General features: G+C 51.7%; 1 protein-coding gene across 8 annotated transcripts in view; it reads right to left on the bottom strand.

Annotated features, from left to right (window-relative positions):
* Positions 1-232: 232 nt before the first annotated feature.
* Positions 233-27875, bottom strand: part of SUPT5H (SPT5 homolog, DSIF elongation factor subunit) — a 30135-nt gene continuing 2492 nt past the window's right edge. For 4 of the 8 annotated variants that reach the window (XM_084960527.1, XM_005655822.4, XM_084960529.1 and 1 more), the window contains exons 3-30: positions 21871-22036; positions 20082-20147; positions 19538-19549; positions 18929-18998; positions 18764-18832; positions 18592-18657; positions 18302-18332; positions 17643-17711; positions 11942-12193; positions 10524-10613; positions 10353-10423; positions 8792-8897; positions 8464-8557; positions 8239-8375; positions 7653-7808; positions 7404-7550; positions 6427-6573; positions 6213-6338; positions 4697-4781; positions 4278-4397; positions 4093-4195; positions 3888-4015; positions 3694-3799; positions 3091-3249; positions 2808-2976; positions 2489-2692; positions 730-825; positions 233-649 (exon numbers count right to left, since the gene is read on the bottom strand). In XM_084960527.1, the coding sequence (XP_084816653.1) occupies positions 506-649; positions 730-825; positions 2489-2692; positions 2808-2976; positions 3091-3249; positions 3694-3799; positions 3888-4015; positions 4093-4195; positions 4278-4397; positions 4697-4781; positions 6213-6338; positions 6427-6573; positions 7404-7550; positions 7653-7808; positions 8239-8375; positions 8464-8557; positions 8792-8897; positions 10353-10423; positions 10524-10613; positions 11942-12193; positions 17643-17711; positions 18302-18332; positions 18592-18657; positions 18764-18832; positions 18929-18998; positions 19538-19549; positions 20082-20147; positions 21871-22036 (3189 nt within the window). In that variant the 3' untranslated portion in view covers positions 233-505. The remainder of the gene's footprint in view (positions 650-729; positions 826-2488; positions 2693-2807; positions 2977-3090; positions 3250-3693; positions 3800-3887; positions 4016-4092; positions 4196-4277; positions 4398-4696; positions 4782-6212; positions 6339-6426; positions 6574-7403; positions 7551-7652; positions 7809-8238; positions 8376-8463; positions 8558-8791; positions 8898-10352; positions 10424-10523; positions 10614-11941; positions 12194-17642; positions 17712-18301; positions 18333-18591; positions 18658-18763; positions 18833-18928; positions 18999-19537; positions 19550-20081; positions 20148-21870; positions 22037-27875) is intronic. The other 4 variants (XM_084960531.1, XM_084960530.1, XM_084960533.1 and 1 more) reach the window with 1 other exon arrangement.

The following is a 27875-nucleotide window of genomic DNA, read 5'->3' as shown; positions in this document are numbered from 1 at the left end:
ACTCAAGCATAAGACGGAACTTTGTCAATTACATGACAAGCTCTGTTCTAATAATCTCTTTCCAACATCTTACACATTCAAGAGCCCTCAGGGTAGGGAGTATCATTTTCTAGATGAGAACACTGAGGTTTATGTAGACAGTAGACTGTTACTTACCTAAGACCACACAAGTAAGTGGGGTCTGCAAATGACCCTCCTCACAAACTGGAACACACGCCCACACACGCCCGACTTTTGACCAAAGAGCTTTTTATTAAAGACCATAACACAAAAGCAAGCCGAGGAAGGTGGGGTACAAGAAGGTGGGGACCCTCCCCCAGACTCTACTCTGATTCCCATGAATAGGGAGGAAGATAGGAACCCATAAATGAAAATAAAAGAAATCCTGAACAATCAGGCTAACCCTGCTCCAGGCCCCAGATCCTGTGTCAGAGCCAAGGGCCAGGGGAGGAAGGAGGGACACTCTCCATCTGCCAGACATGTGCCAGAGTCCACCCTGCCTGTCTCAGGCCTCCAGGAGCTTCCCCAGGAAGCGGAGGTTGAGGATCTTGAGCTGTTCATCAAGGTCCATGCGGACAATGCCATCCTCGCCATCAATGCTCAGCAGGACACCTGTGGCTTCCCGATCCTCACCCAGGATCACCTTCACCTGGGGCGGGGGACACACACACACAAGGTCAGGGTCCGAGGCGCAGCCCAATGCCCCCACGTTCCTTTGTCCTCTCTTACCTTGTTGTTCTTGGTGGGGGTGATGGGCTCCAGGTGCTCACTGGAGATGCTGACAACCTTCTCACTGTCCTTCAGGTACACAGAGCACATGCCTCCCTGGGAGTGGGGACAGCCTGGTCAGCCTGGCCTACTCCCAACAAAGACCCGATACCCACCCTCAGGGGACACAGGATCAGGGTTCATTCTAAGAAGTCACTTTTCCAAGGTGACACAGGAGCAGGAAAGGTCAAAGCTGGGCCCAGTTCAAGACCTGGGGTCTGCAGTCTGCAGGGTGGGGTGATGAGATTAGCAAGGCAAGCACCAACATGAAGCCAACTTAAGCCAACAGGGAGACTGCTTCTCAGGCTCTTGACTCTCTGTGTTCCAAACTGGCCTCAGCTTCCCCCCCACATTTGTTCCTCCTCCTGGGCCGCTGTCTCTCAGGGATGGCCCCACGGTCCCCAGTCAGCAACTTCAACAACCTCCAGCTCTGAGGCCTGCCCATTCAGCCTCCCGAGGGTCCTCCCTCCCTCTTCTCCCCCCCCCAGGCCTGCAGTGCAGCTGCACCTCCCCCTGGTCTCCCAGGCCCATCTCACCACACCTAATCCATCTGTGACAGACCAGCACAGCTCTGGTGCCACCACTCCTCCCAGTGCCCTCAGGACACAATCCAAGATCCACAGGCTGGCATGTGACTGGCTCCAGCCACTTCTCTGGCCTCCTCCGTCACCTTCCCCCTTGAGTCTTTATGTTCCAGCCACAATGAAGAGGCTCCACTCCCCAGATAAGCCAGGCCTTCCCTCACCTCCAGGCCTTTGTGCCTGCCCTCTATCTGGAATGCACTCAGCCCTCTCCCCAGCCATTTCCCCTGGCTTACTCCTGTTCATCCTTCAGGTCTCGACACAGATGTCACTTTTTCCAGGAAGCCCTCCCTGACCCCTTCCGAAGTGGGATAAGGTGCCTCCTCTGGGTTCATGCAGTCCTCTTTGCCCTCTGGGCTTCTCACATCCCAGCTCTAGCCACCAGGGCTGTCACTGTCTGGGGACATTATCTCCCCCACTGGAATGTGAGATCTGTGCGGGCAGGGCCTAGAGCTAGCTTTGTCTCTTGGTGTTTAATTAATTCAATATTTACTGAAGAGCCAACAAAGTGCCAGTCACTCATCTAAGAACTGGGGCCACTTAGGAAGAAAATACAGGTTTGGTAATCAAAGAACCACCCTAGGGTCAACTTTAAGCTTTGAGGCAGCAGGTAGGTACCATGAAAAAGAATTGCATGGACCCATAAGAGACAGACCTGAGAAAGCCCAGGTGTTTCCCTGAAGGATGAGGAGTTCACTAGACAAAGAATGAAGGAAAGAGAGTTCTAGACAGAGGAAAGGGATGAGCAAAGGTCCTGAGGCTAGAGAGAACTCAGTGACTGTGAGGAATGCAGGGGGCAGGCGGAGCTGGAGCAGGGAGCACCCAGCCCAAGCCTGCACAGAGGAGCACTCAGTCGCCTTACTGAACTTATCTCAGAAGTGTTTTGTTAAAAAGAAACCATACTCCTGGGTGCAAGTCACTGTCCCAGGCTGTTGGGACCCAGCCGTGAGCACAAAAGGCAGAAATCCCTGCCTTGTGGAGTTGGCATGCTAAACCTTTTCACATCTTTTTTCCCAGCTTTAAAAGGGTATTGGAAGATGTGGATAGACAGTAAAAAACAACAAAAGAACAGTAACCACAGAGACTGGGGACCCAAACGGGAGTATGCCTGCCCATCCGCCAGCCTGGGCCCTGCTTACCGTGACACTTCGGATGACACCTGTCTGCCCCACCACTTGTGTATCCAGGTAGGTGTCCCGCACCTTCACCTGGATGTCAGTGGTTACCCAGTCGCTGGAGTTCTGCTCAATGCCTGAGCCAGGCGTGTGTGGGTTGTAGCCACCAGGGGAGGGAGCTCCGGGTGTCATCGGACTATAGCCAACGGGGCTAGGGCTAGGGCTGGCCTGAGGGGAAAACGGAATGGGGTTGTTGGGAACAAGTCATTTGGCCTGGCTGTCCCGATAGGCCCAAGGCCCACACTAGCCCTGCACCCTCAAGGACATGCAAGCTGACCAGTACCTGATAGGCCATGGGCGAGGGTGTGGGGTGATAGCTGGCTGGTGAATGGGTGTTCTGGTAGCCTGCGGGGCTTGGCGCCACCTGGTGGTAGCTCTGCGGGCTGGGGCTGGGCTGGTAGGAGCCTTGTGGGGAGGGGGCCGCATAGGGGGAGAACTGGTCTGTGTTGTACCTGCAGAAACAAGGCGAGAGGGGCACTGGTTGGGGGTGGTGGGGAAGAGAAGGAGGTGGTGGCAGTGGGGAGGGTCCGGGCTGCGGCTGGTAAGACTAGCCCCAGTGCACTCACATGGCTGGCGTCCCCGGTGTCTGTGGGTTGTACTGTGGGTTGACCTGTGGGGATGAGGGGTCTGGGTAGCCAGGTGTTTGGGGGTTGGGGGTACCCCCGTAAGCTTGTGGGGATGGGGTAGGCTCGTCATCAAAGGCATACTCATACTCTTCTTCAGCCCTGTTGGGGAGAGAAATGTGTTCAGAATAACTGGTGATCACAACAACGCAGCAAAAACTTCTAGGCAAGCACCGAACTATAAGCAAAATCTAGGCAACTTCATCCTCACAACAGCCCCATCCAGAGGCCTCCATTTCGTAAGTGAGGTGACTGGGAAACAGAGATGAGGTCGCCTGCCCAAGGTCACACAACCAGTCACCGGACCAAGGTCACACAATCTGTCTCTAAGTCCACGCCATGCCCCTGTGATGAAGTGGAGAGATGACTTCGTCTCTAGCCCCAGCCTTGCCTGCACCTTCACACAACCAGCCTGGGGCTGGGAGCAGAAAACTCAGGCTGCGCTGTACAGACCCGTCCATCCCACAGAAACCTAGCAAAACCACTCACCCTCACGGCACCTGCAGCCAGGGGCTCAGGGAACCCGCCCCAGCTCCTGGGCCTCACCTAGACGGTGTGTTAGGGTTGTTGGGGTCCCAGGCTCCACTCTGTGCAGGAGTGCGGCTGCCGTCATGCAGGGGCGTCTGCGAGCCATAATGTGGGGTGCGGCTGCCTAGAACAGAAGATGCGCGTCCATCAGCTCCACCTGGTCTCTAGATCCCCCACGCTGCCCCTCATCCTCACCCCCTGGGCGTGCTCACCATCCTGGAGAGGGGTCTGAGAGCCATACATGGGCGTGCGGGAGCCAGAGCCGTACATGGGTGTCTGGGAGCCATACATGGGCGTCCGTCCGTAGGTTGAGGTCATGCCGCCCGGGCGCCGTGAGCCCCTGTAAACAAAGAGAACAAGTGGGGTGAATAGGGCCCTCTCAGCGCCCAACAACCTCCCTCCTGGCCCGGCCCGTACACTGTGGTGAGCCGCTGACGGTCCACTGAGATGGTCTGGCAGGTGGAGTGCAGCTCCACGCGGGCCGTGGACTCCGTGGCGTCTTTTACCACGCCAATGTAGCCTGGGGGGGAAGCAGGAGGTCAGGCCGGGTGGGCTCTCCTTCACCACGCCCTCCCCAGGCCTCCCGGGGCCTTGCAGGTCACCTTTGTAGGGCCCCTGGGAGATGCGCACAGTCTGGCCGATGAGCTCGTTGTCTCTCCGCCCCCGGCCCCTGCTCATGCCGCCACCACCACCACCAGGGCTGCCAAAGCCTCCTCGCTGACCTGCGGAGGAAGAAAGTCACCAGTCCCAAGCTATGACCACGGCCAGGGTACCTTCAAGCCCCCTCTTCACGTGACTGCCCTCACCCTCGGGTTAGGAGCCTCCTCTGAGGCCCCCCCACCAGAGCCCTGGGCTCTCCCACTGCAGCCCTGCCCACGCTGGGCTGCCATGGTGGGGGGCGGGGCCCCACTGGGCTGTGAGCTCCATCATGGGCGGGCCCAGGGCAGATGCTCAGTGAGTATGGGCTGAGCAACCTCCCTCCTCCATCCCCAGACACACTCCCACCCCAAATCCCCCTCACCTCCAGCGCTGGGGTGCATGGGGCTGCTGATCCGGGGGCTCATAGGGGCAAAGCCGCCTACTGTGAAGTTGGTCACATCTCGCGGCTAGGGGAAGGGCAAGAAGTGACCTGGCAGGCCAGGCCTGGGTGACAGGCTCCCGGCCCCGCCCCACACTGCTTGCTACCATTTGGGAACAGTTAATTCTTGAACCTGCCCAGCAGCCCTCCTCCTGGTCACAATGCCTCAATTTCCCTTTGGGAAAACTGCCATCCCTATGCCAGTGTGGGCCTGTCAACCAAGAGGCCCAGGCCTACCTGGGCAAACAGTAGGACTAAACTGTGGTGGTCAAGGATTCAAACAAAAACTGCAAGTCATGGGAATTCAGCATTCCATTTGTAGGGCCCTGAGAAAACCATCTCCATGTCCCAGTTCCCCATATCCCAGGTCTACTTTTTTTTTTTTTTTTTTTTGGTCTTTTTGCCATTTCTTGGGCCGCTCTTACGGCACATGGAGGTTCCCAGGCTAGGGGTCTAATTGAAGCTGTAGCCACCAGCTACACCAGAGTCACAGCAACATGGGATCCGAGCCGCATCTGTGACCTGCACCACAGCTGACGGCAATGCCAGATCCTTAACCCACTGACCAAGGCTAGGGATCGAACCCGCAACTTCATGGTTCCTACTTGGATTCGTTAACCACTGAGCCACGACGGGAACTCCATCATATCCCAGGTCTGATTTCCCTTCTGGAAAGGAAATTTTTTTTTTTTTTTTTTTTTTAGGGCTTCCCTGCGGCATATAGAGGTCCCTGGGCTAGAGGGCCAATCAGAGCTGCAGCTGCTGGCCTACACCACAGCCACAGGAACAAGGGATCCAAGCTGAGTCTGCCATCTACACCACAACTCACAGCAACACCAGATCCTTAACCCACTGAGTGAGGCCAGGGATCAAACCTGCATCCTCATGGATACTAGTCAGGTTCTTAACCCGCTGAGCCACAATGGCAACTCTGGAAACTTTTGTTCTGTACCACTTCCCTACAAATCCCACCTCAGGACCTTTGTACTTGCTGTCTCCTGAGAATCCTTCCTTCAGGTTCTGCTCAAATGCCGTCTCCTCAAGGTCTTTTCTCAACCTCCTCTATCTAAAGCAGCGGCCCCAACATTCTCTAGCTCTTTATCCTGTTCTCTTTCTCTCCACAGTGCTTGCCATCAGTGTATTGATGGATCTGTAGGTGTATTTTTTGATCTGTTCATCTCCAAAAAGCATACTCCAGAAAAGTACTAGAAGGGCAGAGATCTGTGTCTTTCACTGCCACATCTGCAGTGTCAAGCACCTGACAATTACAGAATAAAACTGAAAGTAAATAGCTTAGAGTCCCAATAAGCTTTTTTCCCCCACATTTTGCCAAGGACCTGACACTGACATCTGCCCTCCAGGTACTCCACAAGCCCATTCTTGTCACGCCTGGGACCAGGGAAGGCCAGAGACCCACACCAGAAAGCCGACAGACAGGGCGCCAGCGTGCCCGCCTCACCTTCGAGCCCCCTGCCAGCACCAGGTGGCGGGTCTTGCAGACAAACATGCCCCCATTCTCCACCAGTTTCTTGCAATGCAGGAAGGCGAAGCTTCGGAACAGATGGCGAATCTCGCCTTCCCGGCCCTGGATGAGGGAAGGCCAGTCACGCTCGTGGCCACACCCCCACCGCAACGCTCCCCGATGCAAAAGATGGGCAGGAGCTTATACTCACCGAGTGAGGGCCATCAATGACCTTGACGATGTCTTTCACATGGATGTTGTTCTGTTCGGAGTCCAGGGCCACGGCAAAGCGGTTGTCCTTCTTCCGGGTCACAGCCTGGTGCCTGACAGTCACCACCTTCCCATACATGTTCAGCACCTATGAAGGAGGAGAGGGGATGCTGAGGGGCTGAGAGTGGCGAAGGGTGACACAGAGCAGGGCTCCCCTGGAGTGGGATGAGTCTTCCTGTGGGAGACAGTCCCAAGCTTGGGAGGATGTCTAAAATCCCTGCCTCTGGGGCAGGCAATGCCACGAAACCACCCCCTAGGCATGGGGTCGACCAAAAATGTTTTCCATCCTTCCAGAACACCCTCTGGAAGCAGAGTCCATTCCAGCTGAGTGTCAGGGACCTGAGAGATGGGTGGAGGAACAGACATTAACATATAGCTAATGTTTACACGTTACTCTGTGCCAGGTTCCCTGTTAAATTCTTCACTTGAGATTTCACAGAGGTCTCAAAACTTCTGAGATGGATGCTGTCAAAATTCCCAATTTTACAGACAGGAAAATCTCAGGCTCAGAGAGGGAAAGTTACTAGCCCAGGGTCACATAGCACAGAGCAACAGAGCTGAGATGTGATTCCAGAGCCCAGGGTTCTAAGTGTTTGTGCTCTGTGGCTCCCACATCCATGCTGAAGAGGAGGAAGGCAGCAGCAGCACCCAGCCCCTGAGCCAGCACCAAATGCCTGGGTGCATACCTGGTCTCAGGGATTCAGTCACAACCCTGAAGCACACGCTGCTATCTCCTTCGCACAGGGTGTGCTGCTGAGGCACAGAGAGGGTAAGTGACAGGCACTTGCCCGATGCCACACAGACAGGTGACAGAGCCGTCTGGGTTCTTAGCCACATGCTCTGCCACCTCCAGGATGAGCAGCTAGAGGGAGAAGAAGCCCCTAAAGTTAAGCCCGCCTCTGCGTGCAGCACACACACCTGGAAGGTCTCCCGCTCCAGTCGCACAATGACACCCACAGTCTGGGGGTCCAACTGCACCAGCTCCCCCCACTCGTGCTGGCCCCCAACATCCACACCCGATGCCGTCTCCGAGCAGAGTTGCAGGTCCCGGGGGAGCACCTTCAACTGTGGCAGATGGACAAGGGTGAAGGAAGCAGGGTCACACGGCTGGTCAGCCTCTGTCTCCTCCCGGCACAGTCTCCCCACTGCCAGCCTCCCACCAGCTACCTCGTGCATGGTGAGGTCGGAGAAGAGGATGACAAAGTTCTCTTCTACCCGCACGATGAGGCCCGTGTCGCCCTCGAATCGGCCGGCGATCACCTTCACGTGGTCCCCCATCTTGAAGTACTTCCGCAGCTCCTGGGCCGGGAACTCCAACATGTCCTGGGATTGGATGTGGCGACAGCGAACAGGTAATGGGACGGCACCACTACCTACCGCCTACTCATCCTCGGATTCCATTCGCGTTCTCGGAAAGACCCTGGCCAAACCCCGCTCTAGGCTCACACCACCCAACCGTGGACGACCCTGGGCCACCCGGACAGCCCTGAGCCTGCCCTGGAGACACAGGAGATCAGCCGGGACAACACTTACCCACAAAAAGACAGCCTGTCCCCAAGACGTGACACCAGGTGAGATGCCTCCTCAGACCCGCCTAGAGACCGCCTCACCCCAGAAACCCCACGCTGGGCCTGGACAAGCCCCAGACGCGCCACCCCGAAGCAGACTACCCCCAGACAGGAACCTCAAGATGACCCCATGCCTTCGTCCTGCCCTCAAGCCGGCACGTACATGCAGGCAGCACGGCCCCCACCTTGAGGTCCTCGTGCTTGGGCATGATGGTGATCTTGTTGCCGTCCACGCTGAGGATCTTGCCCTGAAGGTTGATGAGCTCGCCCTCACACACCTCCACGTTGTCCCCAGGCTGGAAGTTGTGTTCCCGCTCCTTCCCTGCAGGGGCATACACGGGGATAACCTGGGAGCTGCTCCCCGCGGGCCACCCCCTCCCTGGCCGGGGTTACGGACCGGGACCAAATACCTGTGCTTTCGGTCACCACCTCAAGGTCGATGCCTTCTGGCTGGTCCTCAAATTTCTCCAGCTCAGAGAGTGTGGGCTTCACACCCTCTGTGATCTGAGCCCCAAGGGACAGGAGGGAGACAAGGCAGTGGACCAAGGTCAGTGTCACAGCCCAGCTGAGTGGGCTGGAAATGGTGCGGTTATTCCCCGGGGGACACTCCCAACTTGAGGATGATGCGGGACAGGCCCGAGTAACCCACTGCCCTGGGGCTCGGACGTCAGGAGGGGGAGAAAGCTTATCCTCCCAGCTCCCCAGTACCATTCGCACGATTCCCTCTGGGACCCTCACCACGGCAGACATGGCAAAGCTCTTGAACAGAAAGCCCTTCCGGCTGTAACGGTTCCCCTCGAAGATGAGGAAATCACCATCAGAAGCAACATCACCCCCCAGGGACCTGGGATTTTGTCGGGGAAAGAAGATTGGAAGGGAAGGTTAAGAGGAGAATCTTGGAATCTTGCTGTGCCTCCGTCTCGCCCACTGGCAACAAGCGAAGAGGACAAGGGACAGCTGAGCCCTCCCGTCCCAGCATGTTACACCCTCCTGCGGGAGGGACGCCTCACAAGGCTCAAAGGCCCAGGCTCAATGGAAGGGCACACAGCGCCCCCTCCGGGCACCCTGCTGCCCCTTCCCTGCTTTAATTTTCACCACAGTACCCATCACCCTCTGATGAGACACGGTTTGACCCGTCCCCCTGTAACTAGAATGGCAACTCCAGGAGGCCGGAGCCTCAGCATCTCTTATTCGCTCTTTCCCCTGCGATAGCGCCTGGTACAGGGCAGGTGCTCAGTGGACAAAGTATCAAAGTCTCAGTGCTAACAGGTAACATCCAGGGACACATGTGACCGCCCTACTTCCCCCAAAGCCCGTGGCATCAGTAATATGACCCTAGTTTTCCAGGGAACTGAGAGAATGAGGCGCAGGGAGGGCACACCACGTGGCCAAGGTGGCTGAGTCCAAGAGTCTAACAGTCACAGCTCAAAGCAGGGTGTGGGGCTCCCAGCTTCCGCTTTAACTCTACCGCTCTGCATGTGGGGCGAGGGGACACTCCGTCCCTGCCCCATGCTTCTAGGGTAGGAGAGAAAGCCTGCTCCACTCTCCAAAAGGGGAGCAGCTCATGCTTTGATGGCTCAGTTATCTTCTCATTCACAAGGTGAATTTGGGAAGAGGAACATGACTTTGGGAAGAGCATCCCGCTGGGCATGCCAGACCTGGTGTCGGATTGGCCGCTGGGGGCAGGGAAGGGTGGCTCTGGTTTGTTCTCAATAAGGGTTTGTCCAGTCAGGTGGAGAGCAGCGGTATAAATGTGTCCAATTCAGGCAGGCGAAGTATTACTCTGGCCTGACCTGAAGCATTAGCCCAGCCTGGCAGATCAAAAGGCTCATTCTACAACCCAGCCTTCGTCAGAATGACGACCACAGTGTCGCCGGGGGCTCTTAGTTTCTCCGTCGCCTCCGATCCTGCCCACCCTATTGGAGCCCCCACCCCGAGCCCTGGAATGCTGGAATCCCTGGGGGGAGAGACTTTATAAAGCCTCGTGTGTAGATAAGTCTCATTCATTACACTGATTACTCGCCAAGCACTGTTCTAGCTACACACGCACATTCATCCAAGTCTCACTACCATCCTAGGAAGCGGGGTTACTATTGCTGATCTTTGCAGCAGAGGGAGCTGGGGCACATGGATGCTAAACAACCTGGCTGAGGCGACTCGGCCAAGCTCACCACTCACAGACTAAACCACAGATGCGACTGGGGGCCCAGGCCTGCGGGAGAACCGGGAGAGGCACATCCTGCACCACAGCGCTGGGCACCCAGCCCAGCCCAGCCCAGCCCAGCCCAAGGATACTCACCTGATCTTTTCTGCATCAAAGAGCCTCTGCGGAGGCCGCTTAAACTTCTTCCTTTTGGCAAACCAGTCTTTCTGTGGAGGAAAAGAGGCAGGGGTGGGAAGGCTGAGAGACGAGGGCTTGGCCACCAGCGGAGGAGCCCCTCTCCCCACCAGCAGCACGTCCCCATGGTACCAAGCTCATGCGGGCCTTGATGCGGTCGTAGTCGATGCGGGGGATCATCTTCAGGGAGATGGTGTTTTGGCTGGGCTCCACATAATCCACCTGCGAGGACAGACGCGGGTCAGAGGGGCCTGGCCTCCCTCCCTAGATCAGACGCAGGAAGGCGCGGGACAGAGGGCTATGTGGAAGGAAGGAGACTGCTAACACCCCCCCAGAGTTCGCTCTCTAGCCCATCTTCCCTCAGTTCTGAAGCTGAGTATCCCACTCTTGGTTTGACATCTCCACTTCGATGTCTAAAAGGTCCCTCAAGGAGTTCCCACTGTGGCTCAGTGGTAATGAACCCAACTAGAATCCACAAGGATGCCGGTTCAATCCCTGGCCTCGCTCAGTGGGTTGAGGATCCGGCATTGCCGTGAGCTGTGGTGTAGGTCACGGACATGGCTTGGATCTAGTCTTGCTGTGGCTGTGGTGCAGGCAGGCAGCTGATTTGACCCCCTAACCTGGGAACTTGCATATGCTGCGGGTGTGGCCCTGAAAAGCAAAAAATAAGTAAGTACAAGGTCCCTCAAGCCTGCCATAACTGCAACCTAACCTCCTGACCGCCCCGAACGTGCTCCGCTGCCCCGCCCCCGGCCTTTCTCTTACAGCCACAGCCAACTTGGTGGATCCCATCAGCTCTGCCTTCAAAACTTCTGACCTCTCTCCCTCCTCTACCACTGCAACCTTGGTCCTGCCCCGCCATCACCTGCCACCTAGACTGTGGCGGCAGCCTCTGCACTGGTCTCCCTGCTCCTGTGCCCCATCCTGTCTTCTGCAGAGCTTCTCAGGCGAGTAGCCCTCTGCTGTGAGGGGCTGTCCTGGGCCTTGACAGATGTTAGCGGCACCCCTAGCTTCTATCCACTAGATGCTAGACTCGAGTCCCCCCTCAGCTGAAACACACACTGGGAAACGCCCCAGGGGGGCAGCCCCTGCTTGAGAACCAGTGGTCTAGCCTCAGTGCAGTCAACAGACTAATCCCATTAAGACCCACGTCACACTGTGCCCCTCGGAACCTGCTGTCTCACTCCAATAAAAGCCAAAGCCCTTGGAAGGACCCACGGGCCCTGCTGCCTCCCTGAGCTCCTCTCCTGCCACTCTCAGCCTCACTCATTCGACCTCAGCCGGTGATGGTCCCAGCTCCCGGGCTGCTCCTTCAACCACAGCTCTTCCCCAAACTCCGCACGGCTCACTCGCTCACCACCTTCGGGTCTCTGCTCAACACACACTGAGTGCACACAGCAGACGGCCACCCATTTCCTGTGTGCTCACAGCACGTCCAGGCTCTGTGTCACCTCAGCTGAGGGGGGTTCTGCTCCTTGCATGAGTTAGAAGGGTGGAAAGGACAAACAGGAAGAAGGGGGGGACAGAAGAGAGAGTCCAGCCCCAGGCACCTGAGCGATGTCGTCCTTATAGATGCCCCGCTTGAGGCGGACCCAGGATTTTGGCTTCAGGTTGGCCACCTCCTTCACCACTTTGAGCACATCCGTCATCTCCTTAATGGGCACCATCTGCTGGTTCCAGTAGCCAAGCCGCAGGTTGCCCACGCCCTCAATGGCCTGCTTCACATGGGTCTGCTTGTAGGCCTCCACGTAGATGTAGCCCTTCACGTGTTCTGGTGCCACTACCGACTTAATCTGCAGGGGCTGGAGGCCAAGCCGGGGAGACATATGACTGTTAGTAACAGTAACAGAAACCAGCGCCACCTCAGCGACCCTCTTGTGGGGATTTATCCTAAAGAAATGGGTTTGTGAAGTTTCTGTTGTGGCTCAGCAGTAACGAAACTAACTAGTACCCATGAGGATGCAGGTTCAATCCCTGGCCTCGTTCAGTGGGTTAAGGATCCTGCATCACCAGGAGTTGTGGTATAGGTCGCAGACATGGCTCGGGTCTGGCGTGGCTGTGGCTGTGGCCAGTAGCTACAGCTCCGATTGGACTCTTAGCCTGGGAACTTCCATATGCTGTGGGTGCGGCCCTAAAAAGAAAAAAAGAAACATGTTATGTTGGTGCAATGACCTTGACACAAGGATGTTCACTGCAGAGTTACTTTCATAGCAAACAAGACTGGAAAATTTTAAATACCTCCCAAAGAAGGATTTGTTAAAATACGGAATAACCATACAAGCACACATCACTTTGCAGCTATTGCATTTTTTACAAACTGAAGGTCTGTGCCAGTCCTACATTGAGCAAGCCTATCAGTGCCATTTTCCCAAAGCATCATCATTTTTTTGGCTATGCCCACAGTATGTGAAAGTTCTCAGGCCAGGGACTGAACCCGTGCCACAGCAATGACCCAAGCTACTGCAGTAACAGTGCTGGATCCTTAACCCACTGCACCACAAGGGAAGTCCACCAGCATTATTATTATTATTATTACCATTATTTTGTCTTTTTTAGGGCTGCACCTGAGGTATATGGACGTTCCCAGGCTAGGGGTTGAATCTGAGCTGCAGCTGCCAGCCTACACCACAGCCACAGCAATGCCAGAAATGAGCCACATCTGCAACCTACACCACAGCTCATGGCGACACTGGATCCTTAACCCACTGAATGTGGCCAGGGATCAAACCCACATCCTCATGGACACTAGTCGGGGTGATTACCACTGAGTCTTAATGGGAACTCCCACGATTTTTAAATTAAGGTATGTACAGGAGTTTCTGCTATGGCGCAACAAGATGGGCAGCATCTCTGAAGCACTGGGATGCAGGTCTGACCCCTGGCTCAGCACAGTGGGTTAAGGATGTGGCGTTGCCACAGCTAGAGTGTAGGTTGCAACTGCAGCTCGGATCTGATTCCTAGCCCAGGAACTACATATGCTGCAGGGCAGCCAAAAAAAGAAAAAAGAACAAAAAAAAGTTAGGTATGTACAATATTTCTTTAGACATAATGCTATCACACGCTTAACAGAACAAAATATAGTGTAAATAAACATAACTGCTACATGCAGTGAGAAACCAAAAAATTCACGTGACTTGCTTTATTATGATATTCACTTTATTGCGGAGGTCTGGAACCAAATTCACAGTATCTCTGAGGTCTGCTTGTACCAGAACATATAATGTAATACTTAAAAACATAACGAGATAAAACTATATGCTGTGACACAGATATCCACGTATGCTATATATACATAGCAACTAGAACTGAAGAGAGCTGGAGTGGCTACACTAACAGCAGAACAGACCTTAAGAATAATCATTACCACAGACAAAGGACACTTAATAACGATAAATATGTCAAAACATCAAGAAGCTATAACAATTATAAATATATGAACTGGGAGTTCCTGTTGTGGTTCAGCAATAACGAACCCAACCAGTGTCCATGAGGACGTGGGTTCGATCCCTGGCCTCACTCAGTGAGTTAAGGATCTAGTGTTGCCGTGAGCCATGGTGTAGGTCGCAGACACAGCTCGGATCTGGCGTTGCTATGGCTGTGGTGTGGGCCGGCAGCTACAGCTCCAATTCGACCCCTAGCCTGGGAACTTCTATGTGCTTCAGCTGTGGCCCTAAAAAGACAAATGAAAATAAAAGCAATAAATAAATATACATGAACCTAACAACAGAGTCTCAAAACATATGAAACAAAACTTAATAGGAATCAAGAGAGAAACTGGTAATTCCCCAATAATAACTAGAGACCACAACACTCCACTTTCAACAATAGACAGAACAACCAGACAGAAGATCAACAAGGAAAAGAATTGCTGAGTAACTCTACGAACCAACAAGACCTAACAGACACCTGCAGGTAGAACACTCCATCATACACCAGTGGAGTTCTCAGGGCACACTGAACACTCTCTAAGAGAAACCACATAATAGAGCATAAGACAGGAGTTCCCATCGTGGCACAGTGGTTAACGCATCCGACTAGGAACCACGAGGTTGCGGGTTCAATCCCTGGCCTTGCTCAGCGGGTTAAGGATCTGGCGTTGCTGTGAGCTGTGGTGTAGGTTGCTGACGAGGCTCAGATCCCAAGTTGCTGTGGCTGGGGTGTAGGCTGGCGGCTACAGCTCCGATTAGACCCCTAGCCTGGGAACTTCCATATGCCCCGGGAGCGGCCCTAGAAATGGCAAAAAGACAAAAAAAAAAAAAAAAAAAAAAAAAAAAAAAAAGAACATAAGACAAATCTCAATAAATGTAAAAGGACTGAAATCATGTAAAGTACATTCTCCAACTACAAAGAATCAAGTTAGAAATCAGTAACAGAGGAAATTTATCAAGTTCATAAATATGCAGAAACACACTTCCGTGTAACCAGTGGGTCAGAGAAATAAGGGAAATTTCAAAATATTTTGAGGAGTTCCTCGTCATGGTGCAGTGGAAACGAATCCGACTAGGAACCATAAGGTTGTGGGTTCAATCCCTGACCTCAACGTTGCCGTGAGCTGTGGTGTAGGTCACAGATGTGGCTCTGATACTGCATCGCTGTGGCTGTGGTATAGACTGGCGGCTACAGCTCCAATTAGACCCCTAACCTGGGAACCTCCATATGCCTTGGGTCGGCCCTAAAAAGATGAAAACAAAAACACAATATACTAAATTTATGGGAGGCAGAGAAAGCCATGCTTAGAAATAAATTTGTAACTGTGAACACCAACTTAAAGAAAGAAAAAAAAAACCCTTAAATCAATAACCTGAACTTTCACTTTAAGAAACTAGACAAGAAGAAATTAATCCCAAAGTAAGCAGAAGGAAAGAAACAATAAAGATCTGAGTGGAAATAAGTGAAACAGAGATGAGAAAAACAAGAGAAAACCATCAAAACCAAAACTGTTTCTTTGAAAAGATCAACAAATTTGGCAAACCTTTAGCCAGAGTGACCAAGAAAAAACAGAAAAAACTCAAATTACCAAAATCAGGAATGAAAGAAAGGGATTACTACCAACCAATCTTATTTTTTTGCTTTTTAGGGCCGCACTGGGGGCATATGGAAGTCCCAGGCTGAGTCCAACTGGAGCTACAGGCGTCAGCCTAAACCACAGCCACAGCAACGCCAGATCCGAGTCACATCTGCAATCTACACCACAGCTCATGGCAACATCAAATCCTCAACCCACTGAGCAAGGCCAGGGACTGAACCTGCAACTTGATGGTTCCTAGTCAGATTCACTTCCACCGCGTCACAACGGGAACTCCACTACCAATCAATCTTAAGGAGCAATATACAACAACTGTGTACCAATAAATTAGATAACCTAAATGAAATGAACATTTTTTTTTTTTTTTTAGAAAAACGACAACTGACTCTAAAAGAAATAAATCTGACTAGACCTACAGGAGGTAAAGATATTGAATATAAATGCAAAAATCTTTAATGATAGAGAACACCAAATCCAGCACCATACTTTTATATAGTATGTGAATTATATTTTATTTTTCAAAAAAGTAACTAGTTTGTTTCAGTGTTGGTTGTGATACTGAAAAATGTAAATGATCCTATATTTACTGGGCATGGAAAAATGATTATGGTATTGACCAAAGGCTCTGCAGAATGATGTGGATATAAATCCATTTTATTTATCCATAAATAATATTTATTTATTTATTTATTTATTTACTTATTTTCCTTTTTGGCCATGCAGAAAAGTTCCCAGGCCAGGGATCAAACCCCTGCCACAGCAGCACCAACTCCTATTTATTTTTCATAATGACCTATCTTTCATTATGCAAAAAAGATGGTTTGGAAAGACACACAAACCAATAGTAACTACTTCTGAAAAATGGATCTTGGGTATGGAGAAATTCTGGCTTCTGTAATATACATGTACCAGTTTGGCCCCAACTCAAGCAAGGTCACTAGAATCTTGCCCAGGGCACAAGGTAGAGGCTTGAGCACATTTAAAATTGTGATTTGGAGTTTCCATCGTGGCTCAGCAGAAATGAATCTGACTAGCATCCATGAGGATGCAGGTTCGATCCCTGGCCTTGCTCAGTGGGTTAAGGATTCAGTGTTGCTGTGAGCTGTGGTGTAGGTTGCAGACACAGCTCAGATCCTTCGTTGCTGTGGCTGTGATATAGGCCAGCAGCTGTAGCTTCAGTTGGACCCCTAGCCTGGGAACCTCCATATGCCTGGGGTGCAGCCCTAAAAACAGAAGAAAAATTAAATTAAAATAAAATTATGATTTGCAAATCCTGCACTGTCTGCTTGGTCCCACTGATAAACACCTACTGCTTCAGCAGGTACAAGCAACGCATTCAGCCTAATGCAAATCATACTGAGTGAGAAAGTTACTAGCCAGCATACCCTGACAATTCCAAAACCGACAATTATGCTTCTGACAAATATTACATTTACTGAACACAAGCTGCAGAACAAGCCCCAGCTCAGAACTGGACATGCCCAAAGATATTTAATCCTCATTGTGCTGAGGGGCAGGCAAGGGATGCAAAGAAGGGAGGGGGCTTGATCAATGTCACAGAGAGAGGAAGTGGGGGCGGGGGGGGAAGAGGCTTCAAACCCTACTAATCTAAAAGAAGACCTGTGCCCTTAAATGTAGCATCTGCTGCCTTGTGTGTAGGTGGCATTACTTCTTGTTTCCCGTGCTGTGTGAGTGAGCCCTAAAGGGAGAAGGACCAGCTCTGGCATAGTCACCCCTGTATCCTCAGCATCTCTCAGAGCCAGGACCAGTCCGCAGGAGAGGTGCAGTGGATTCCGATAACTGAGTGAGAGAAGGAAGGAATTCTCCTCCCAACAGGCCTGTTCTCCGACACACTCAGCCACCACACCGCCCTGGGCTAGAACCCCCTCCCAAACATGTGAGGGTGACAGCTGCCCGCCAGGGTTGATAAACAGGCAGAACTCACTCTCAGGGAGGAAGAGTTCAGGAAGCTAGATGGCTGACCTCCAGAGCGGGACAGGGGCTGGGGAACCCTGCTAGAAACTCAGAAAGAACAAAGACCACCTCTGTCAGGCCCAGACGAACATTCCGGTCATCCAGGGAGCGTCATTTTCTAGCTGGAGCAGATCATCTAACAGGCAGTGCTGACCAGTGCAAGAGATACCTGGTACCCCTGAACCTGTACTGTCCCTCCCTCTGGGCTTTGCCCATCTCTCACCCCCAAGCGGCCTGCCTACTCAACTTACCGTGTCTGTGAACTGGTAGGCAATGAACTTGCGCATCAAGGAAATGGCTGTGGCCCGCTCCTCCCCAATCTGGAAAAAGAGAGGCCGACTTCAAAGAAATGACAAGATGGAGAACAGGACACAGAAAAGGAGGCAGGAGACAGCAGCAAGACAGATGGAGTCAGGGGAAGGGACAAGATAAGGGCCAGGGATTAAGGGATAAAAACTACTATAGAAAATAATACGTTTTATACCATAGCTAAAATAAAACAAGACTACAAGGACATATCATATGGCACAAGGAACATAGCCAATATTTCATAATAACTATAAATGGAGTATTTTTTAAATTATAAATCATTATTTTGTCTACTTGAAACTTACACGACACTAAGTCAACTATATACCTCAATAAAAAAAGAAGAATAGCCAGCCCCCCTCCAAAAAAAAGTGGGAGAAAGAAGGGGACCAGGGAGATGTAGAGATACAGAGCAAAAGGGATGGACAAAAAGAAAAACAGGGGGAGCCACTGAGTAAGTGTAGATGAGGAGGTGGAAGCTGGGGAGAGTGAAGAATGCAGAGACAGAAGGACCAGAGACTGACAGGTCAGGGAGACCCAGGTCAGACAGAAGCAAAGTCCCCCCAACAAGGCCTCGAGGCCCCGAGGCCAGTGTACACACCTTACACTTGACGGTCCACAGATTGGGATCCCTGACAAGAGAGGAAAAGGAACCCTCAGTGAAACATACAAATCACCGAGCCACCCCTCTTCCTCTCCCCGCTCTATCCTTCCATCCATAAGCAGAAGGAAGGGGAGAGAAAAGCACCAACCGGGCCCCCTCCTCTTCCCCCACATCCACCACTTGGTCTGTGTGACTCTGCATCCTGACTTATTTCAGCAAGGGACCCTGGTGGGTACAGGAGCCTAGGACAAGACTCCCACCCCAGCCCTCCTGTCCCAACCCCTTACTTGACTCCCGGAAGCAGCTGCTGTTGGGTGATGTCATCCGAGAGCTCGTCAGATCCTCCGTACACCCTGAAGAAAGAAGAACGGTCAGGAGGAAGGGGTCTGTCAGACCCCTGACCCTTCTCCAAAAGGGACCCCTGCTCCTAGCCCCCGTCGGCCCAGCCCACGCCCTTACGTCTCGCCCACAGATGACTTGGCGTATTTCTTCATGTAATACTCGCCCAATTCTTCTTCTCGCTGGTCCCTAGGGTGTAAGGGGGAAGGCAAACAGAAGTGCATGTTCAGGAGAGGAGGGTGGGCTGACCTGCCCCCAGTCTCACCCTCTCCCCTCCCTGCTCACCTCCAGAGGTTTTGCAGGCGGCGCGCCCCGGAACGGTCTTCATCCAGGACAACATTGTCAATGTTGGAAGCTGAAAAAAAAAAAAAAAAAAAAAAAGGCAGATGAGGCGAGTCAGGGAAGATGAAGAGCAGGGGCCTGGAGAAAGCAGTCGGGGCAAGGGGGCCAGAGCGCGGGGCTCCAGGGCAGGAGATCCCTCACTGAGCAACCCCCACCCTCGAGTTCTGTCCTCTCAGCATCCTGTTTCTCCGTGTCCTCCTTGGGGAGGGGGCCCAGCAGTTGGGGACATCCAGCTGTTCCTCATCTCAAAGCCACTGTCTAAGCACATCCTGACCTCTGTCCCATCCTACCTATCCCTGCGACCCACAGCGCTCACACTTTTACACACACACACACACACACACACACGCACGCACACATACACACACTGTCCCAGGCCAACGACTGCTGGAGACCTGGGCCCAGAACCCCCTGACTCTGGATCCTACATGAGTCAGAGCCCCCAGGGCTGGAAAGGGCTTGGGGTGAGGGAGGGAGGGTACCACGGGTAGGACAGAGGAGATGTTAGGATATGGGAGGAGGATCGGGGAATCGTATTTTTCAGATTCTTACCTTCAATCTCTTCTACTTGGAGGAAGAGGAGGTGGTGGTGGTGGTGGTGGTGGTGGTGGTGGTGGTGGGCGAGGGCAGACAAAGTATGAGCCAAATTATAGCAGCGAAATCAACCAATGGGTTGGGGGAAGGGGAGGGGAGGGACACAGGAAGGTTGAAAATCAAAAATAAAGGCCAGGCACCAGGTGGTTGGGGGAGAAGCCGAAAATGTATGAGGCGCACAGAACGGAAAATAACGGAAGGGGTGGCACTGGCCCAGGAAGTGGGGGGTATATCGGGGCAGAGCCTGCCCACCCCACAACCCCAGAAGGGATTCACTGGGGCCCTGGGATCCCAGAGTCCTCTCCCCACAATATCCGCCCCCCACCCCCCCCCAACTCATGGGCCTAAAAGGAAATGGGTGAGGAGCTGGTCTCTCGGGCAACGACAGAAAGAAGCGAGGTGAAGAGGGTGTGGGGTGGGGTGGTGCAGGGCATGGGGGGGGAATCTCGAGACCCTTCAGCCACACCCCCAGTGGTCTTGCAGAGGCGGGGCCCCCACACACCTTTCTCTAGGATGTCCTCTGCTCCATCCTCCCACTGGTCCTCGTCCTCATACTCGTCATCCACATCTGAAACGGGAAGGCCGAGTGGTCAGGGGGCAGCCAGGGCAAAGGTGACCTCATGACAACAGCTCCCAGGGAACGGCTTCTCTGGGCAACAGGTACTAATGGATCCCCACCTTACAGATCAAGACACGGAGGCTAGGAAAGGTGAAGCAGCAAGGTCAGGTCTCCTACGCAGCTCCTCCTGGCTCTAAAAGTAATTCCTCCTCCCACCACCCACAGATCCATCTTAAAATTATCTCAAAGTATGAGCAAGTAGAAAAATGTCCTCCCAGAGTTCCTGCTGGGGTGCAATGGGTTAAGAATCTGACTGCAGCAGTTCTCGTTGTGGCTCAGCGTAACAAACTAGTATCCATGAGGATGCAGGTTCAATCCCTGGCCTCGCTCAGTGGGTTAAGAATCTGGTGCTGCCGTGAGCCGTGCTGCAGGTGGCAGACGCAGCTTGGATCTGGTGTTGCTGTGGCTATGGTGTAGGCTGGCAGCTGGGGCTCTGATTTTACCCCTAGCCTGGGGAACCTCCATATGCCGAGGGTATGGCCCTAAAAAGACAAAAAGAAAAAAAGTCTGACTGCAGCAACTCAGGTCCCTATGGAAGTATGCTTCAATCCCTGACCCAGTGCATGGGTTAAGGATCTTGGATTCAATCCCTGGCCTGGGAACTTCCATATACTGTGGGTGCAGGCCATTAAAAAAAAAAAGTTTTCTCCCAACGAAGGGAACACTGGTATATGTTTTAAAAAAACAGGGTTGGAGTTCCCATTGTGGCACAGTGGAAATGAATCCGACTGGGAACCATGAGGTTGCGGGTTTGATCCCTGGCCTCGCTCAGTGGGTTAAGGATCCAGCGTTGCCATGAGCTGTGGTGTAGGTCTCAGATGTGGCTCAGATCTGGCGTTGCTGTGGCTGTGGTGTAGGCTGGCAGCTGCAGTTCCGATTAGACCCCGAGCCTGGGAACCTCCATATGCTGCAGGTGCAGCCCTAAGAAGACCAAAAAAAAAGAAAACAGGGTTCATGGTTTGTTAGTCGTCGTATCATTCTTCTACTTTTGTAACAGCTAACACTTACTGTGGCCCTAAATTTAAAAAAAAAAAAAAAGAGAAGTTCCCATCGTGGCACAGTGGAAATGAATCCAACTAGGAACCATGAGGTTGCTGGTTTGATCCCTGGCCTCATTCAGTGGGTTAAGGATCCGGTGTTGCTGTGAGCTGTGGTGTAGGTCTCAGATGCGGCTCAGATCTGGCATTGCTATGTCTGTGGCGTAGGCCAGCAGCAACAGTTCAGATTAGACCCCTAGCCTGGGAACCTCCATATGCCTCGGGCGTGGCCCTAAAAGCACAAGAGACCAAAGGGAAAAAAAAAAAAAAAAAAGAACTGCCAAAAACAAAACAAAACACACACTGTAAATCAACTACACTTTAATTTTAAAAATTAAAAAAAAAAAGAAATGCAGGAATTCCCATTATGGCTTAGTCGTAACAAACCTGACTAGTATCCAGGAAGTTACGGGTTTGATCCTTGGCCCTGCTCAGTGAGTTAAGAATCCAGCATTGCTGTGGCTGTTTCAAAGGCTGGTGGCTACAGCTCCGATTCAACCCCAGACTGGAAACTTCCATATGCCAAAGGTGTGGCCCTAAAAAGCCAAGGGGAAAAAAAAAAAAGGACATTCAAGAAATAGAAGTGAAGGTGGAAGTTCAGACTCTGCTTGGCACTCGCCAGCCCTGTCACATACCAGCTTCATCCAGAATGAAGCCGCCATGGCGGGGTTTCTTGGGTGGCCGGTCATCATCTTCTTCCTCTTCTTCCTCATCATACTCCTCCTCCTCTTCCTCCTCCTCCTCTTCCTCGGGCTCTTCCTCCTTTTCACTGCCTGCTGCGCTCCGCCGCTCCTCCTCTACCTGCAGGGTTGGAGCACCAGGGTTCTGAACCCAAAAAATCCAGACACCATGCTCTTCACCCCAACATCCGACCCCAGCCCTGTCTGACCAGTCATAGCCCCCTCTGCTCTGTGTACATGCCCTTCCTCCCTGGTAGCCGACCTATCTCAGCGACAGCATTGCCATCCACCCAACCAGTATCGAGGAGCTGAGCCAGACTCCCCCGTCCACCAGACCTCCTTGCCAGTAGCGTCCACCTAGCCTTTAAATGTTATAGCTCCATTAGGTTGGGTCCCTGGCTCCATGCTACAGCTCCCCTGGGCCATCTCATCCACTCCTCAGCCGTGCTAAACATCTCTGTAACAGTGACTCCCGTATCTGTTTCCAGCCCTCACTGCTTGCCAAGCTCCCTGACCATCTCTCATGGCTGACGGTGTGGACGTTCTTTAGTCATTCCCTACAGGACGACTTACGCCACTGACCACTTTCTCCCCAGAGGACTGCTCTTCCCTTGGTGACTGTCACAGAACACACTCTGACTTTTCTCCAACCTCCCCACCTACTCCTCTGCAGGCTCCCCTCTCAAATGCTGGCTTCAGTCATCACAGTTCAATCAAGAGCCCACCTTGCATTTCCCACCATGCACTCTCTCTCTGGCCATTCAACCTTCCACAACCTCAGTTCTAGTCTCTGTAGACAGGACCCCCATCTGTCTTCAGTCCCCTACTTTTTTCCAAAACAAGAGACCCCCATGTGCCAGCAGCCTCCTGAATACCTTCCCCAGATGTCCTCTCAGCCCTCTGCACCCATGTCCCAAAGTGACCTCAGTACCCTCCCCTAGACTTGTGCTGGCCTCCTCTATCTTGTTGTGGTTTGATTTTTCCTCTAGCTGTCTTTAGGCACCAAATTCTTGATCTCTCTGCTTTATGAACATCATCTCTTCAATCTGTCTCTTCTTTCCCATCACCACAGCCCCCAGCCTACACCAGAACACTGCCCTCCAAAGATGAATCCTTGCCCCAGTCTATCTTCTTGTTTCCTGGCCTTCAATTCTTTTCATACAAATCGCAAAAGGAAATGACCCATACACGACAGTGTTCCCTAAAATTCAACCTTTCCCTCATTAACTGCATGGCTTCTTATCATATTCACATCAATACAACTCATTTGATATTTTCTTTAAATTCATTCCATTTTTTACTTAATTTTTTGTCTTTTTTTTTTTTTTGTCTTTTTTTTTTTTGTCTTTTTTTTTGCCATTTCTTGGGCCACTCCTGTGGCATATGGAGGTTCCCAGGCTAGGGGTCTAATCGGAGCTGAGCTGCCAGCCTACGCCAGGGCTACAGCAACGTGGGACCCGAGCCGGGTCTGCGACCCACACCACAGCTCACACGGCAATGCCGGATCGTTAACCCACTGAGCAAGGGCAGGGATCGAACCCACAACCTCATGGTTCCTAGTCGGATTCATTAACCACTGCACCACGACGGGAACTCCCATTTTTTACTTAATTTTTACTCAATTTAAGAGGCAAGCTTTTTTAGGCTTTGAAGTATATCAAAAGTCAAAACTTTTTAAAAGAGTTCCCATGGTGGCTCAGCAATAATGAAACCAACTAGTATCCATGAGGACGTGAGGACCTGGATTCGATCCCTGGCCCAGCTCAGTGGGTTAAGGATTCAGCATTGCCATGAGCCGAGGTGTAGGTCACAGATGCGGCTTGGATCCCACATTGCTGTGGCTGTGGTATAGGCCAGCAGCTGCAGCTCCTGAATCAACCCCTAGCCTGGGAATTCCCATATGCCATGGGTTCAACCCTAATAAGACAAAAAAAATTTTTTTTAAAGATTAGCTTGTTATAAACAGAAAAGAAACTTAAAGATGGAGTTTCTGTTGTGGCTCAGTGATAACAAACCCAATGAGTATTAATGAAGACTCAGGTTCGATCCCTGGCCTCACTTAGTGCATTAAGGATCTGGCGTGGCTGTGGCGCAGGCCGGCAACTGTAGCTCTGATTCCACCCCTAGCCTGGAAGCCTCCATGTGCTGGTAGGTGCAGCCCTAAAAAGACCAATAAGTAAATAAATAAATAAATAAATAAATAAATAAATAAAAGTAAACTTAAAGATAAAAGAAAAACAATGAAAACAATGTTATTAGGTACCAACATGCTACTGCTGCCTACTGCAGGTTAAGCCAAGGCCTGTTTTCCCTGCCAAACAGACTAACAAATTTCAGAAAGATGTTCAAGACACAGTAGCATCAAGGTGAAACTTCCTCCTGACCCAATTAAAAGACAGGATGTGGAACTAAAAAGGAAATAACTTTCTCACTAAATGATTCAATGAGGCTTAAGATTGTACCCTTATTCCACCTAAAAGCACTTCTCATCACTCCCCACATACAAAGCATCCCAAGGTCTTGGGAGATTATGATAAAAAACATGGACCTAATCATTTGGTCCCCTGCTTAAAACACAGCCATGGCTCCCTACTGCCCACAAGTAAAGGACCAGCTCCCTAGCAGCCTGGTTTAGAAGTGCACACTATGCTCACTGCCTCTCCCTCTCACCCCACCTCTCTGGACTCCCCCTGCTAAAGGCTAGGTTCCAGTCACACTGAACCACTTAAATGCAAGCTTTTTTTTTTTTTTTTTGGTCTTTTTAGGCCTGTACCCAAAGCATGTGGAGGTTCCCAGGCTAGGGGATGAATGAAGCTGTAGCTGCCAGTGTACAGCACAGCCACAGCAACGAGGGATCCAAGCTGTGTCTGAGACCTACACCATAGCTCATGGCAATGCTGGATCCTTAACCCACTGAGTTAGGTCAGAGATCGAACCCGAGTCCTCATGGATGCTGGTTGGGTTCGTTAATCACTGAGCCACGACAGGAGCTCCCAATGCAAGCTCTCTTAACACTGTCCATCACCAATGCTGGTCCTCAGTATAAAAAGCCATTCTCCTCTGTTCCCTGATCATACTTCAGTCAAAACACCTTTTCTTGAAGTTCTCTTGTGTTACAGCAGGTTAAGGATCTGGCGTTGTCACTGCAGCAGTTTGGGTCACAGATACAGCTCAGTCGGGTGTGGCTGTGGCTGTGGCATAGGCCCCAGCTGCTCTGATTCAACCCCTGGCCTGGGAACTTTCATGTGCCACAGATGCAGCTGTGGAAAAAAAAGAAAAAGGGAGTTCCCATCCTGGCTCAGCAGTTGACAAACCAGACTAGCATCCAGGAGGACTCAGGTTCAATTCCTGGCCTCCCTCAGTGGGTTAAGGATCCAGTGTTGCCATGAGCTGTGGTGTAGGTCACAGACACAGCTCGGATCCCTCACTGCTGTGGTGTAGGCTAGCAGCTACAGCTTTGATTGGACCCCCAGCCTGGGAACCTTCATATGCCGTGGGTGTGGCCCTAAAATAAAATAAAAAACCTCTCTTTCAAGTGATGCCTTCCCTCTCCCTATGGGGAAAGTCAGGCATAATTTCCAGGCTCACAACTCTCTGGGCTTCCTCCATCACAGCCCTTTCACTGTGAGCTAGAGCCCTGAGTGAAAGGCTCGTGCTATCTCAGGCACTGCTGGGTTCCCACACCACCTCGCCCAGGACTGGGAACATGAGGGTTAGCAGCCAAAAACCTACACACGACTTATAGCCAGCCCACCAAACACCAGACTTCTCTGTATCCACAGTTCTGCACCTCAGAATGCAATCAACCTTGCATCTTGCAGCACAATTTACTTTTTTTTTTAGAGCCTCACCTGCGGCATATGGAAGTTCCCAGGCTAGTGGCTGAATTGGAGCTACAGCTGCCAGCATACACCACAGCCACAGCAACACCAGATCTGAGCCACATCTGAGACCTACACCAAAAGCTTGTGACAACACTGGATCCTTAACCCACTGAGCGAGGCCAGGGATGGAACCCAAAACCTCATGGTTCCTAGTTGGATTCATTAACCCACTGAGCCACGACGGGAACTCCTACAATTTACTATTTAAAAAAATCTATATTTGGGAGTTCCATCATGGCACAGTGGAAAGACTCTGACTAGGAACCACGAGAAATCTGACTAGGAATCCCTGGTCTCGCTCAGTGGGTTAAGGATCCAGTGTTACCATGAGCTGTGGTGTAGGTCGCAGACACAGCTCAGATCTGGTGTGGCTATGGCGTAGGCCAGGAGCTACAGCTCAGATTAGACCCCTAGCCTGGGAACCTCCATATGCTGCAGGTGCGGCTCTCAAAAAGAAAAAAAAAAAAAAAAAAATCCATATTTGGAGTTCCCCTTGTGGCTCAGCAGATCACAAACCTGACTAGTATCCATGAGGATGCAGGTTCCATCCCTGGCCTCACTCAGTGGGTTAAGGATCCAGCGTTGCCGTGAGCTATGGTGTAGATCACAGTTGCAGCTCAGATCTGGCGTTGTTGTGGCTGTGGCGTAGGCTAACAGCTGCAGCTTCCATTCAACCCCTAGCCTGGAAACGTCCATATGCCAGAGCTCTGGCCCTAAAAAAAAAGCAAAAAAAAAACCAAATCCACATCTACTTGGACCCATGCCCTTCAAACCCGTTGTGTTCCAGGGTCAACAGCATTTGGTTAATACAGAATCCTGACTAGCCCACAATGTTGCTTATTTTAACCACTCAAACTACAAGAGCACAGCCTGATTTCTAAGACCCTTTATCATCATTCCCCTGGCTCACCCCCAGGAGTCTTCTTTCCAAACCCAGCTCCCCATTTCCTGAGAGAGATCTTGCTACTGTCTTTGGGTCACCTCACGGCTTAAACACAGTCTGTCCTCGGCAGCCCCTGGACTAACCATCTGCTTATAAAACTACTGCCACCTCAAGGCAGGCAGCTCCATGAGGTAGGCCATGACCCTAACGTGACAGGAACTCAAGGAACCCTTGTTGAATGAATAAGAAGGTTACTAGACAGAATAAGGAACTGGATGATTCCCCCAACAGTGGCCCTTTATTCGCCATCCCTCCCCATCTCTCCACAGGACCCCATCCTTCAAGGACCACGGCAACATTTGGCGTCTGAAAAGCCCAGCCAGACCTTTCTCTGGGGGCCAGGGCAGCCCTCACACTGCCCTCCTGCTTCACCTGGTGATAGGAGACAAGCAAGCCAGCATGTGTGTTAAAAGCCTGATAATGGAGTTAGGGAAGTGGGATTTGTACAGCCCAAATCAGACTACCCCAGCCAACCTGGGGAGCCTGGTCTCATTACCACCAGCCTTTAACCACAGCAAAATGTCTCAAAGCCATGAGTCAAGAGACCAATGACCCAGTGAGTCAGCTTGAAGCAAAGGCCTTTCTTGTCATCTTCCCATGTGCCCCATTCCTACCACAGCGAGTGAAGAACTCCCCAAAGGGCACAAGGATTGACAATCAAATGCCTACAGAGGGCAAGCAGGAAACATGAGTGGGGCAGCTCAAAGGAAACTTATAGCACTCTTCACCCACCTGTTTTCCAGAAAACATGCTTATGAAATCTTTTCTTGAATCTGCATTACAGTAAATGGCAGTTAATAAATCCTGGGAATTAGAGAAAATTCCTAGTTTTATTTTATTTATTTATTTAGTCTTTTTAGGGCTGCACCCACCCTAAAAAGACAAAAAACATGGAAGTTCCCAAGCTAGGGGTCAAATTGGAGCTGTAGCTGCTGGCCTACACCACAGCCATAGCAACGCTGGATCTGAGACACATGTGTGACCTACACGGGATCCTTAACCCACTGAGTAAGGCCAGGGATTGAACCTGCATCCTCAAGGATGCCAGTCAGATTAGTTTCTACTGAGCCACGTCGGCAACTCTGAAAATCCCTAGCTTTGTTTTTTTATCTTGTAGGGGCGCACCTGTAACA

The sequence above is a fragment of the Sus scrofa genome, chromosome 6 (genome assembly GCF_054392235.1).
Source record: "Sus scrofa isolate SSC_HxYL_T2T_F1_AM1 chromosome 6, Sscrofa_HxYL_maternal_Yorkshire_Landrace_v2.0, whole genome shotgun sequence".
NCBI lineage: Eukaryota > Metazoa > Chordata > Mammalia > Artiodactyla > Suidae > Sus > Sus scrofa.
Note: the sequence above shows the minus strand (reverse complement) of the source record. Positions and strands in the feature narration are given on the sequence as shown.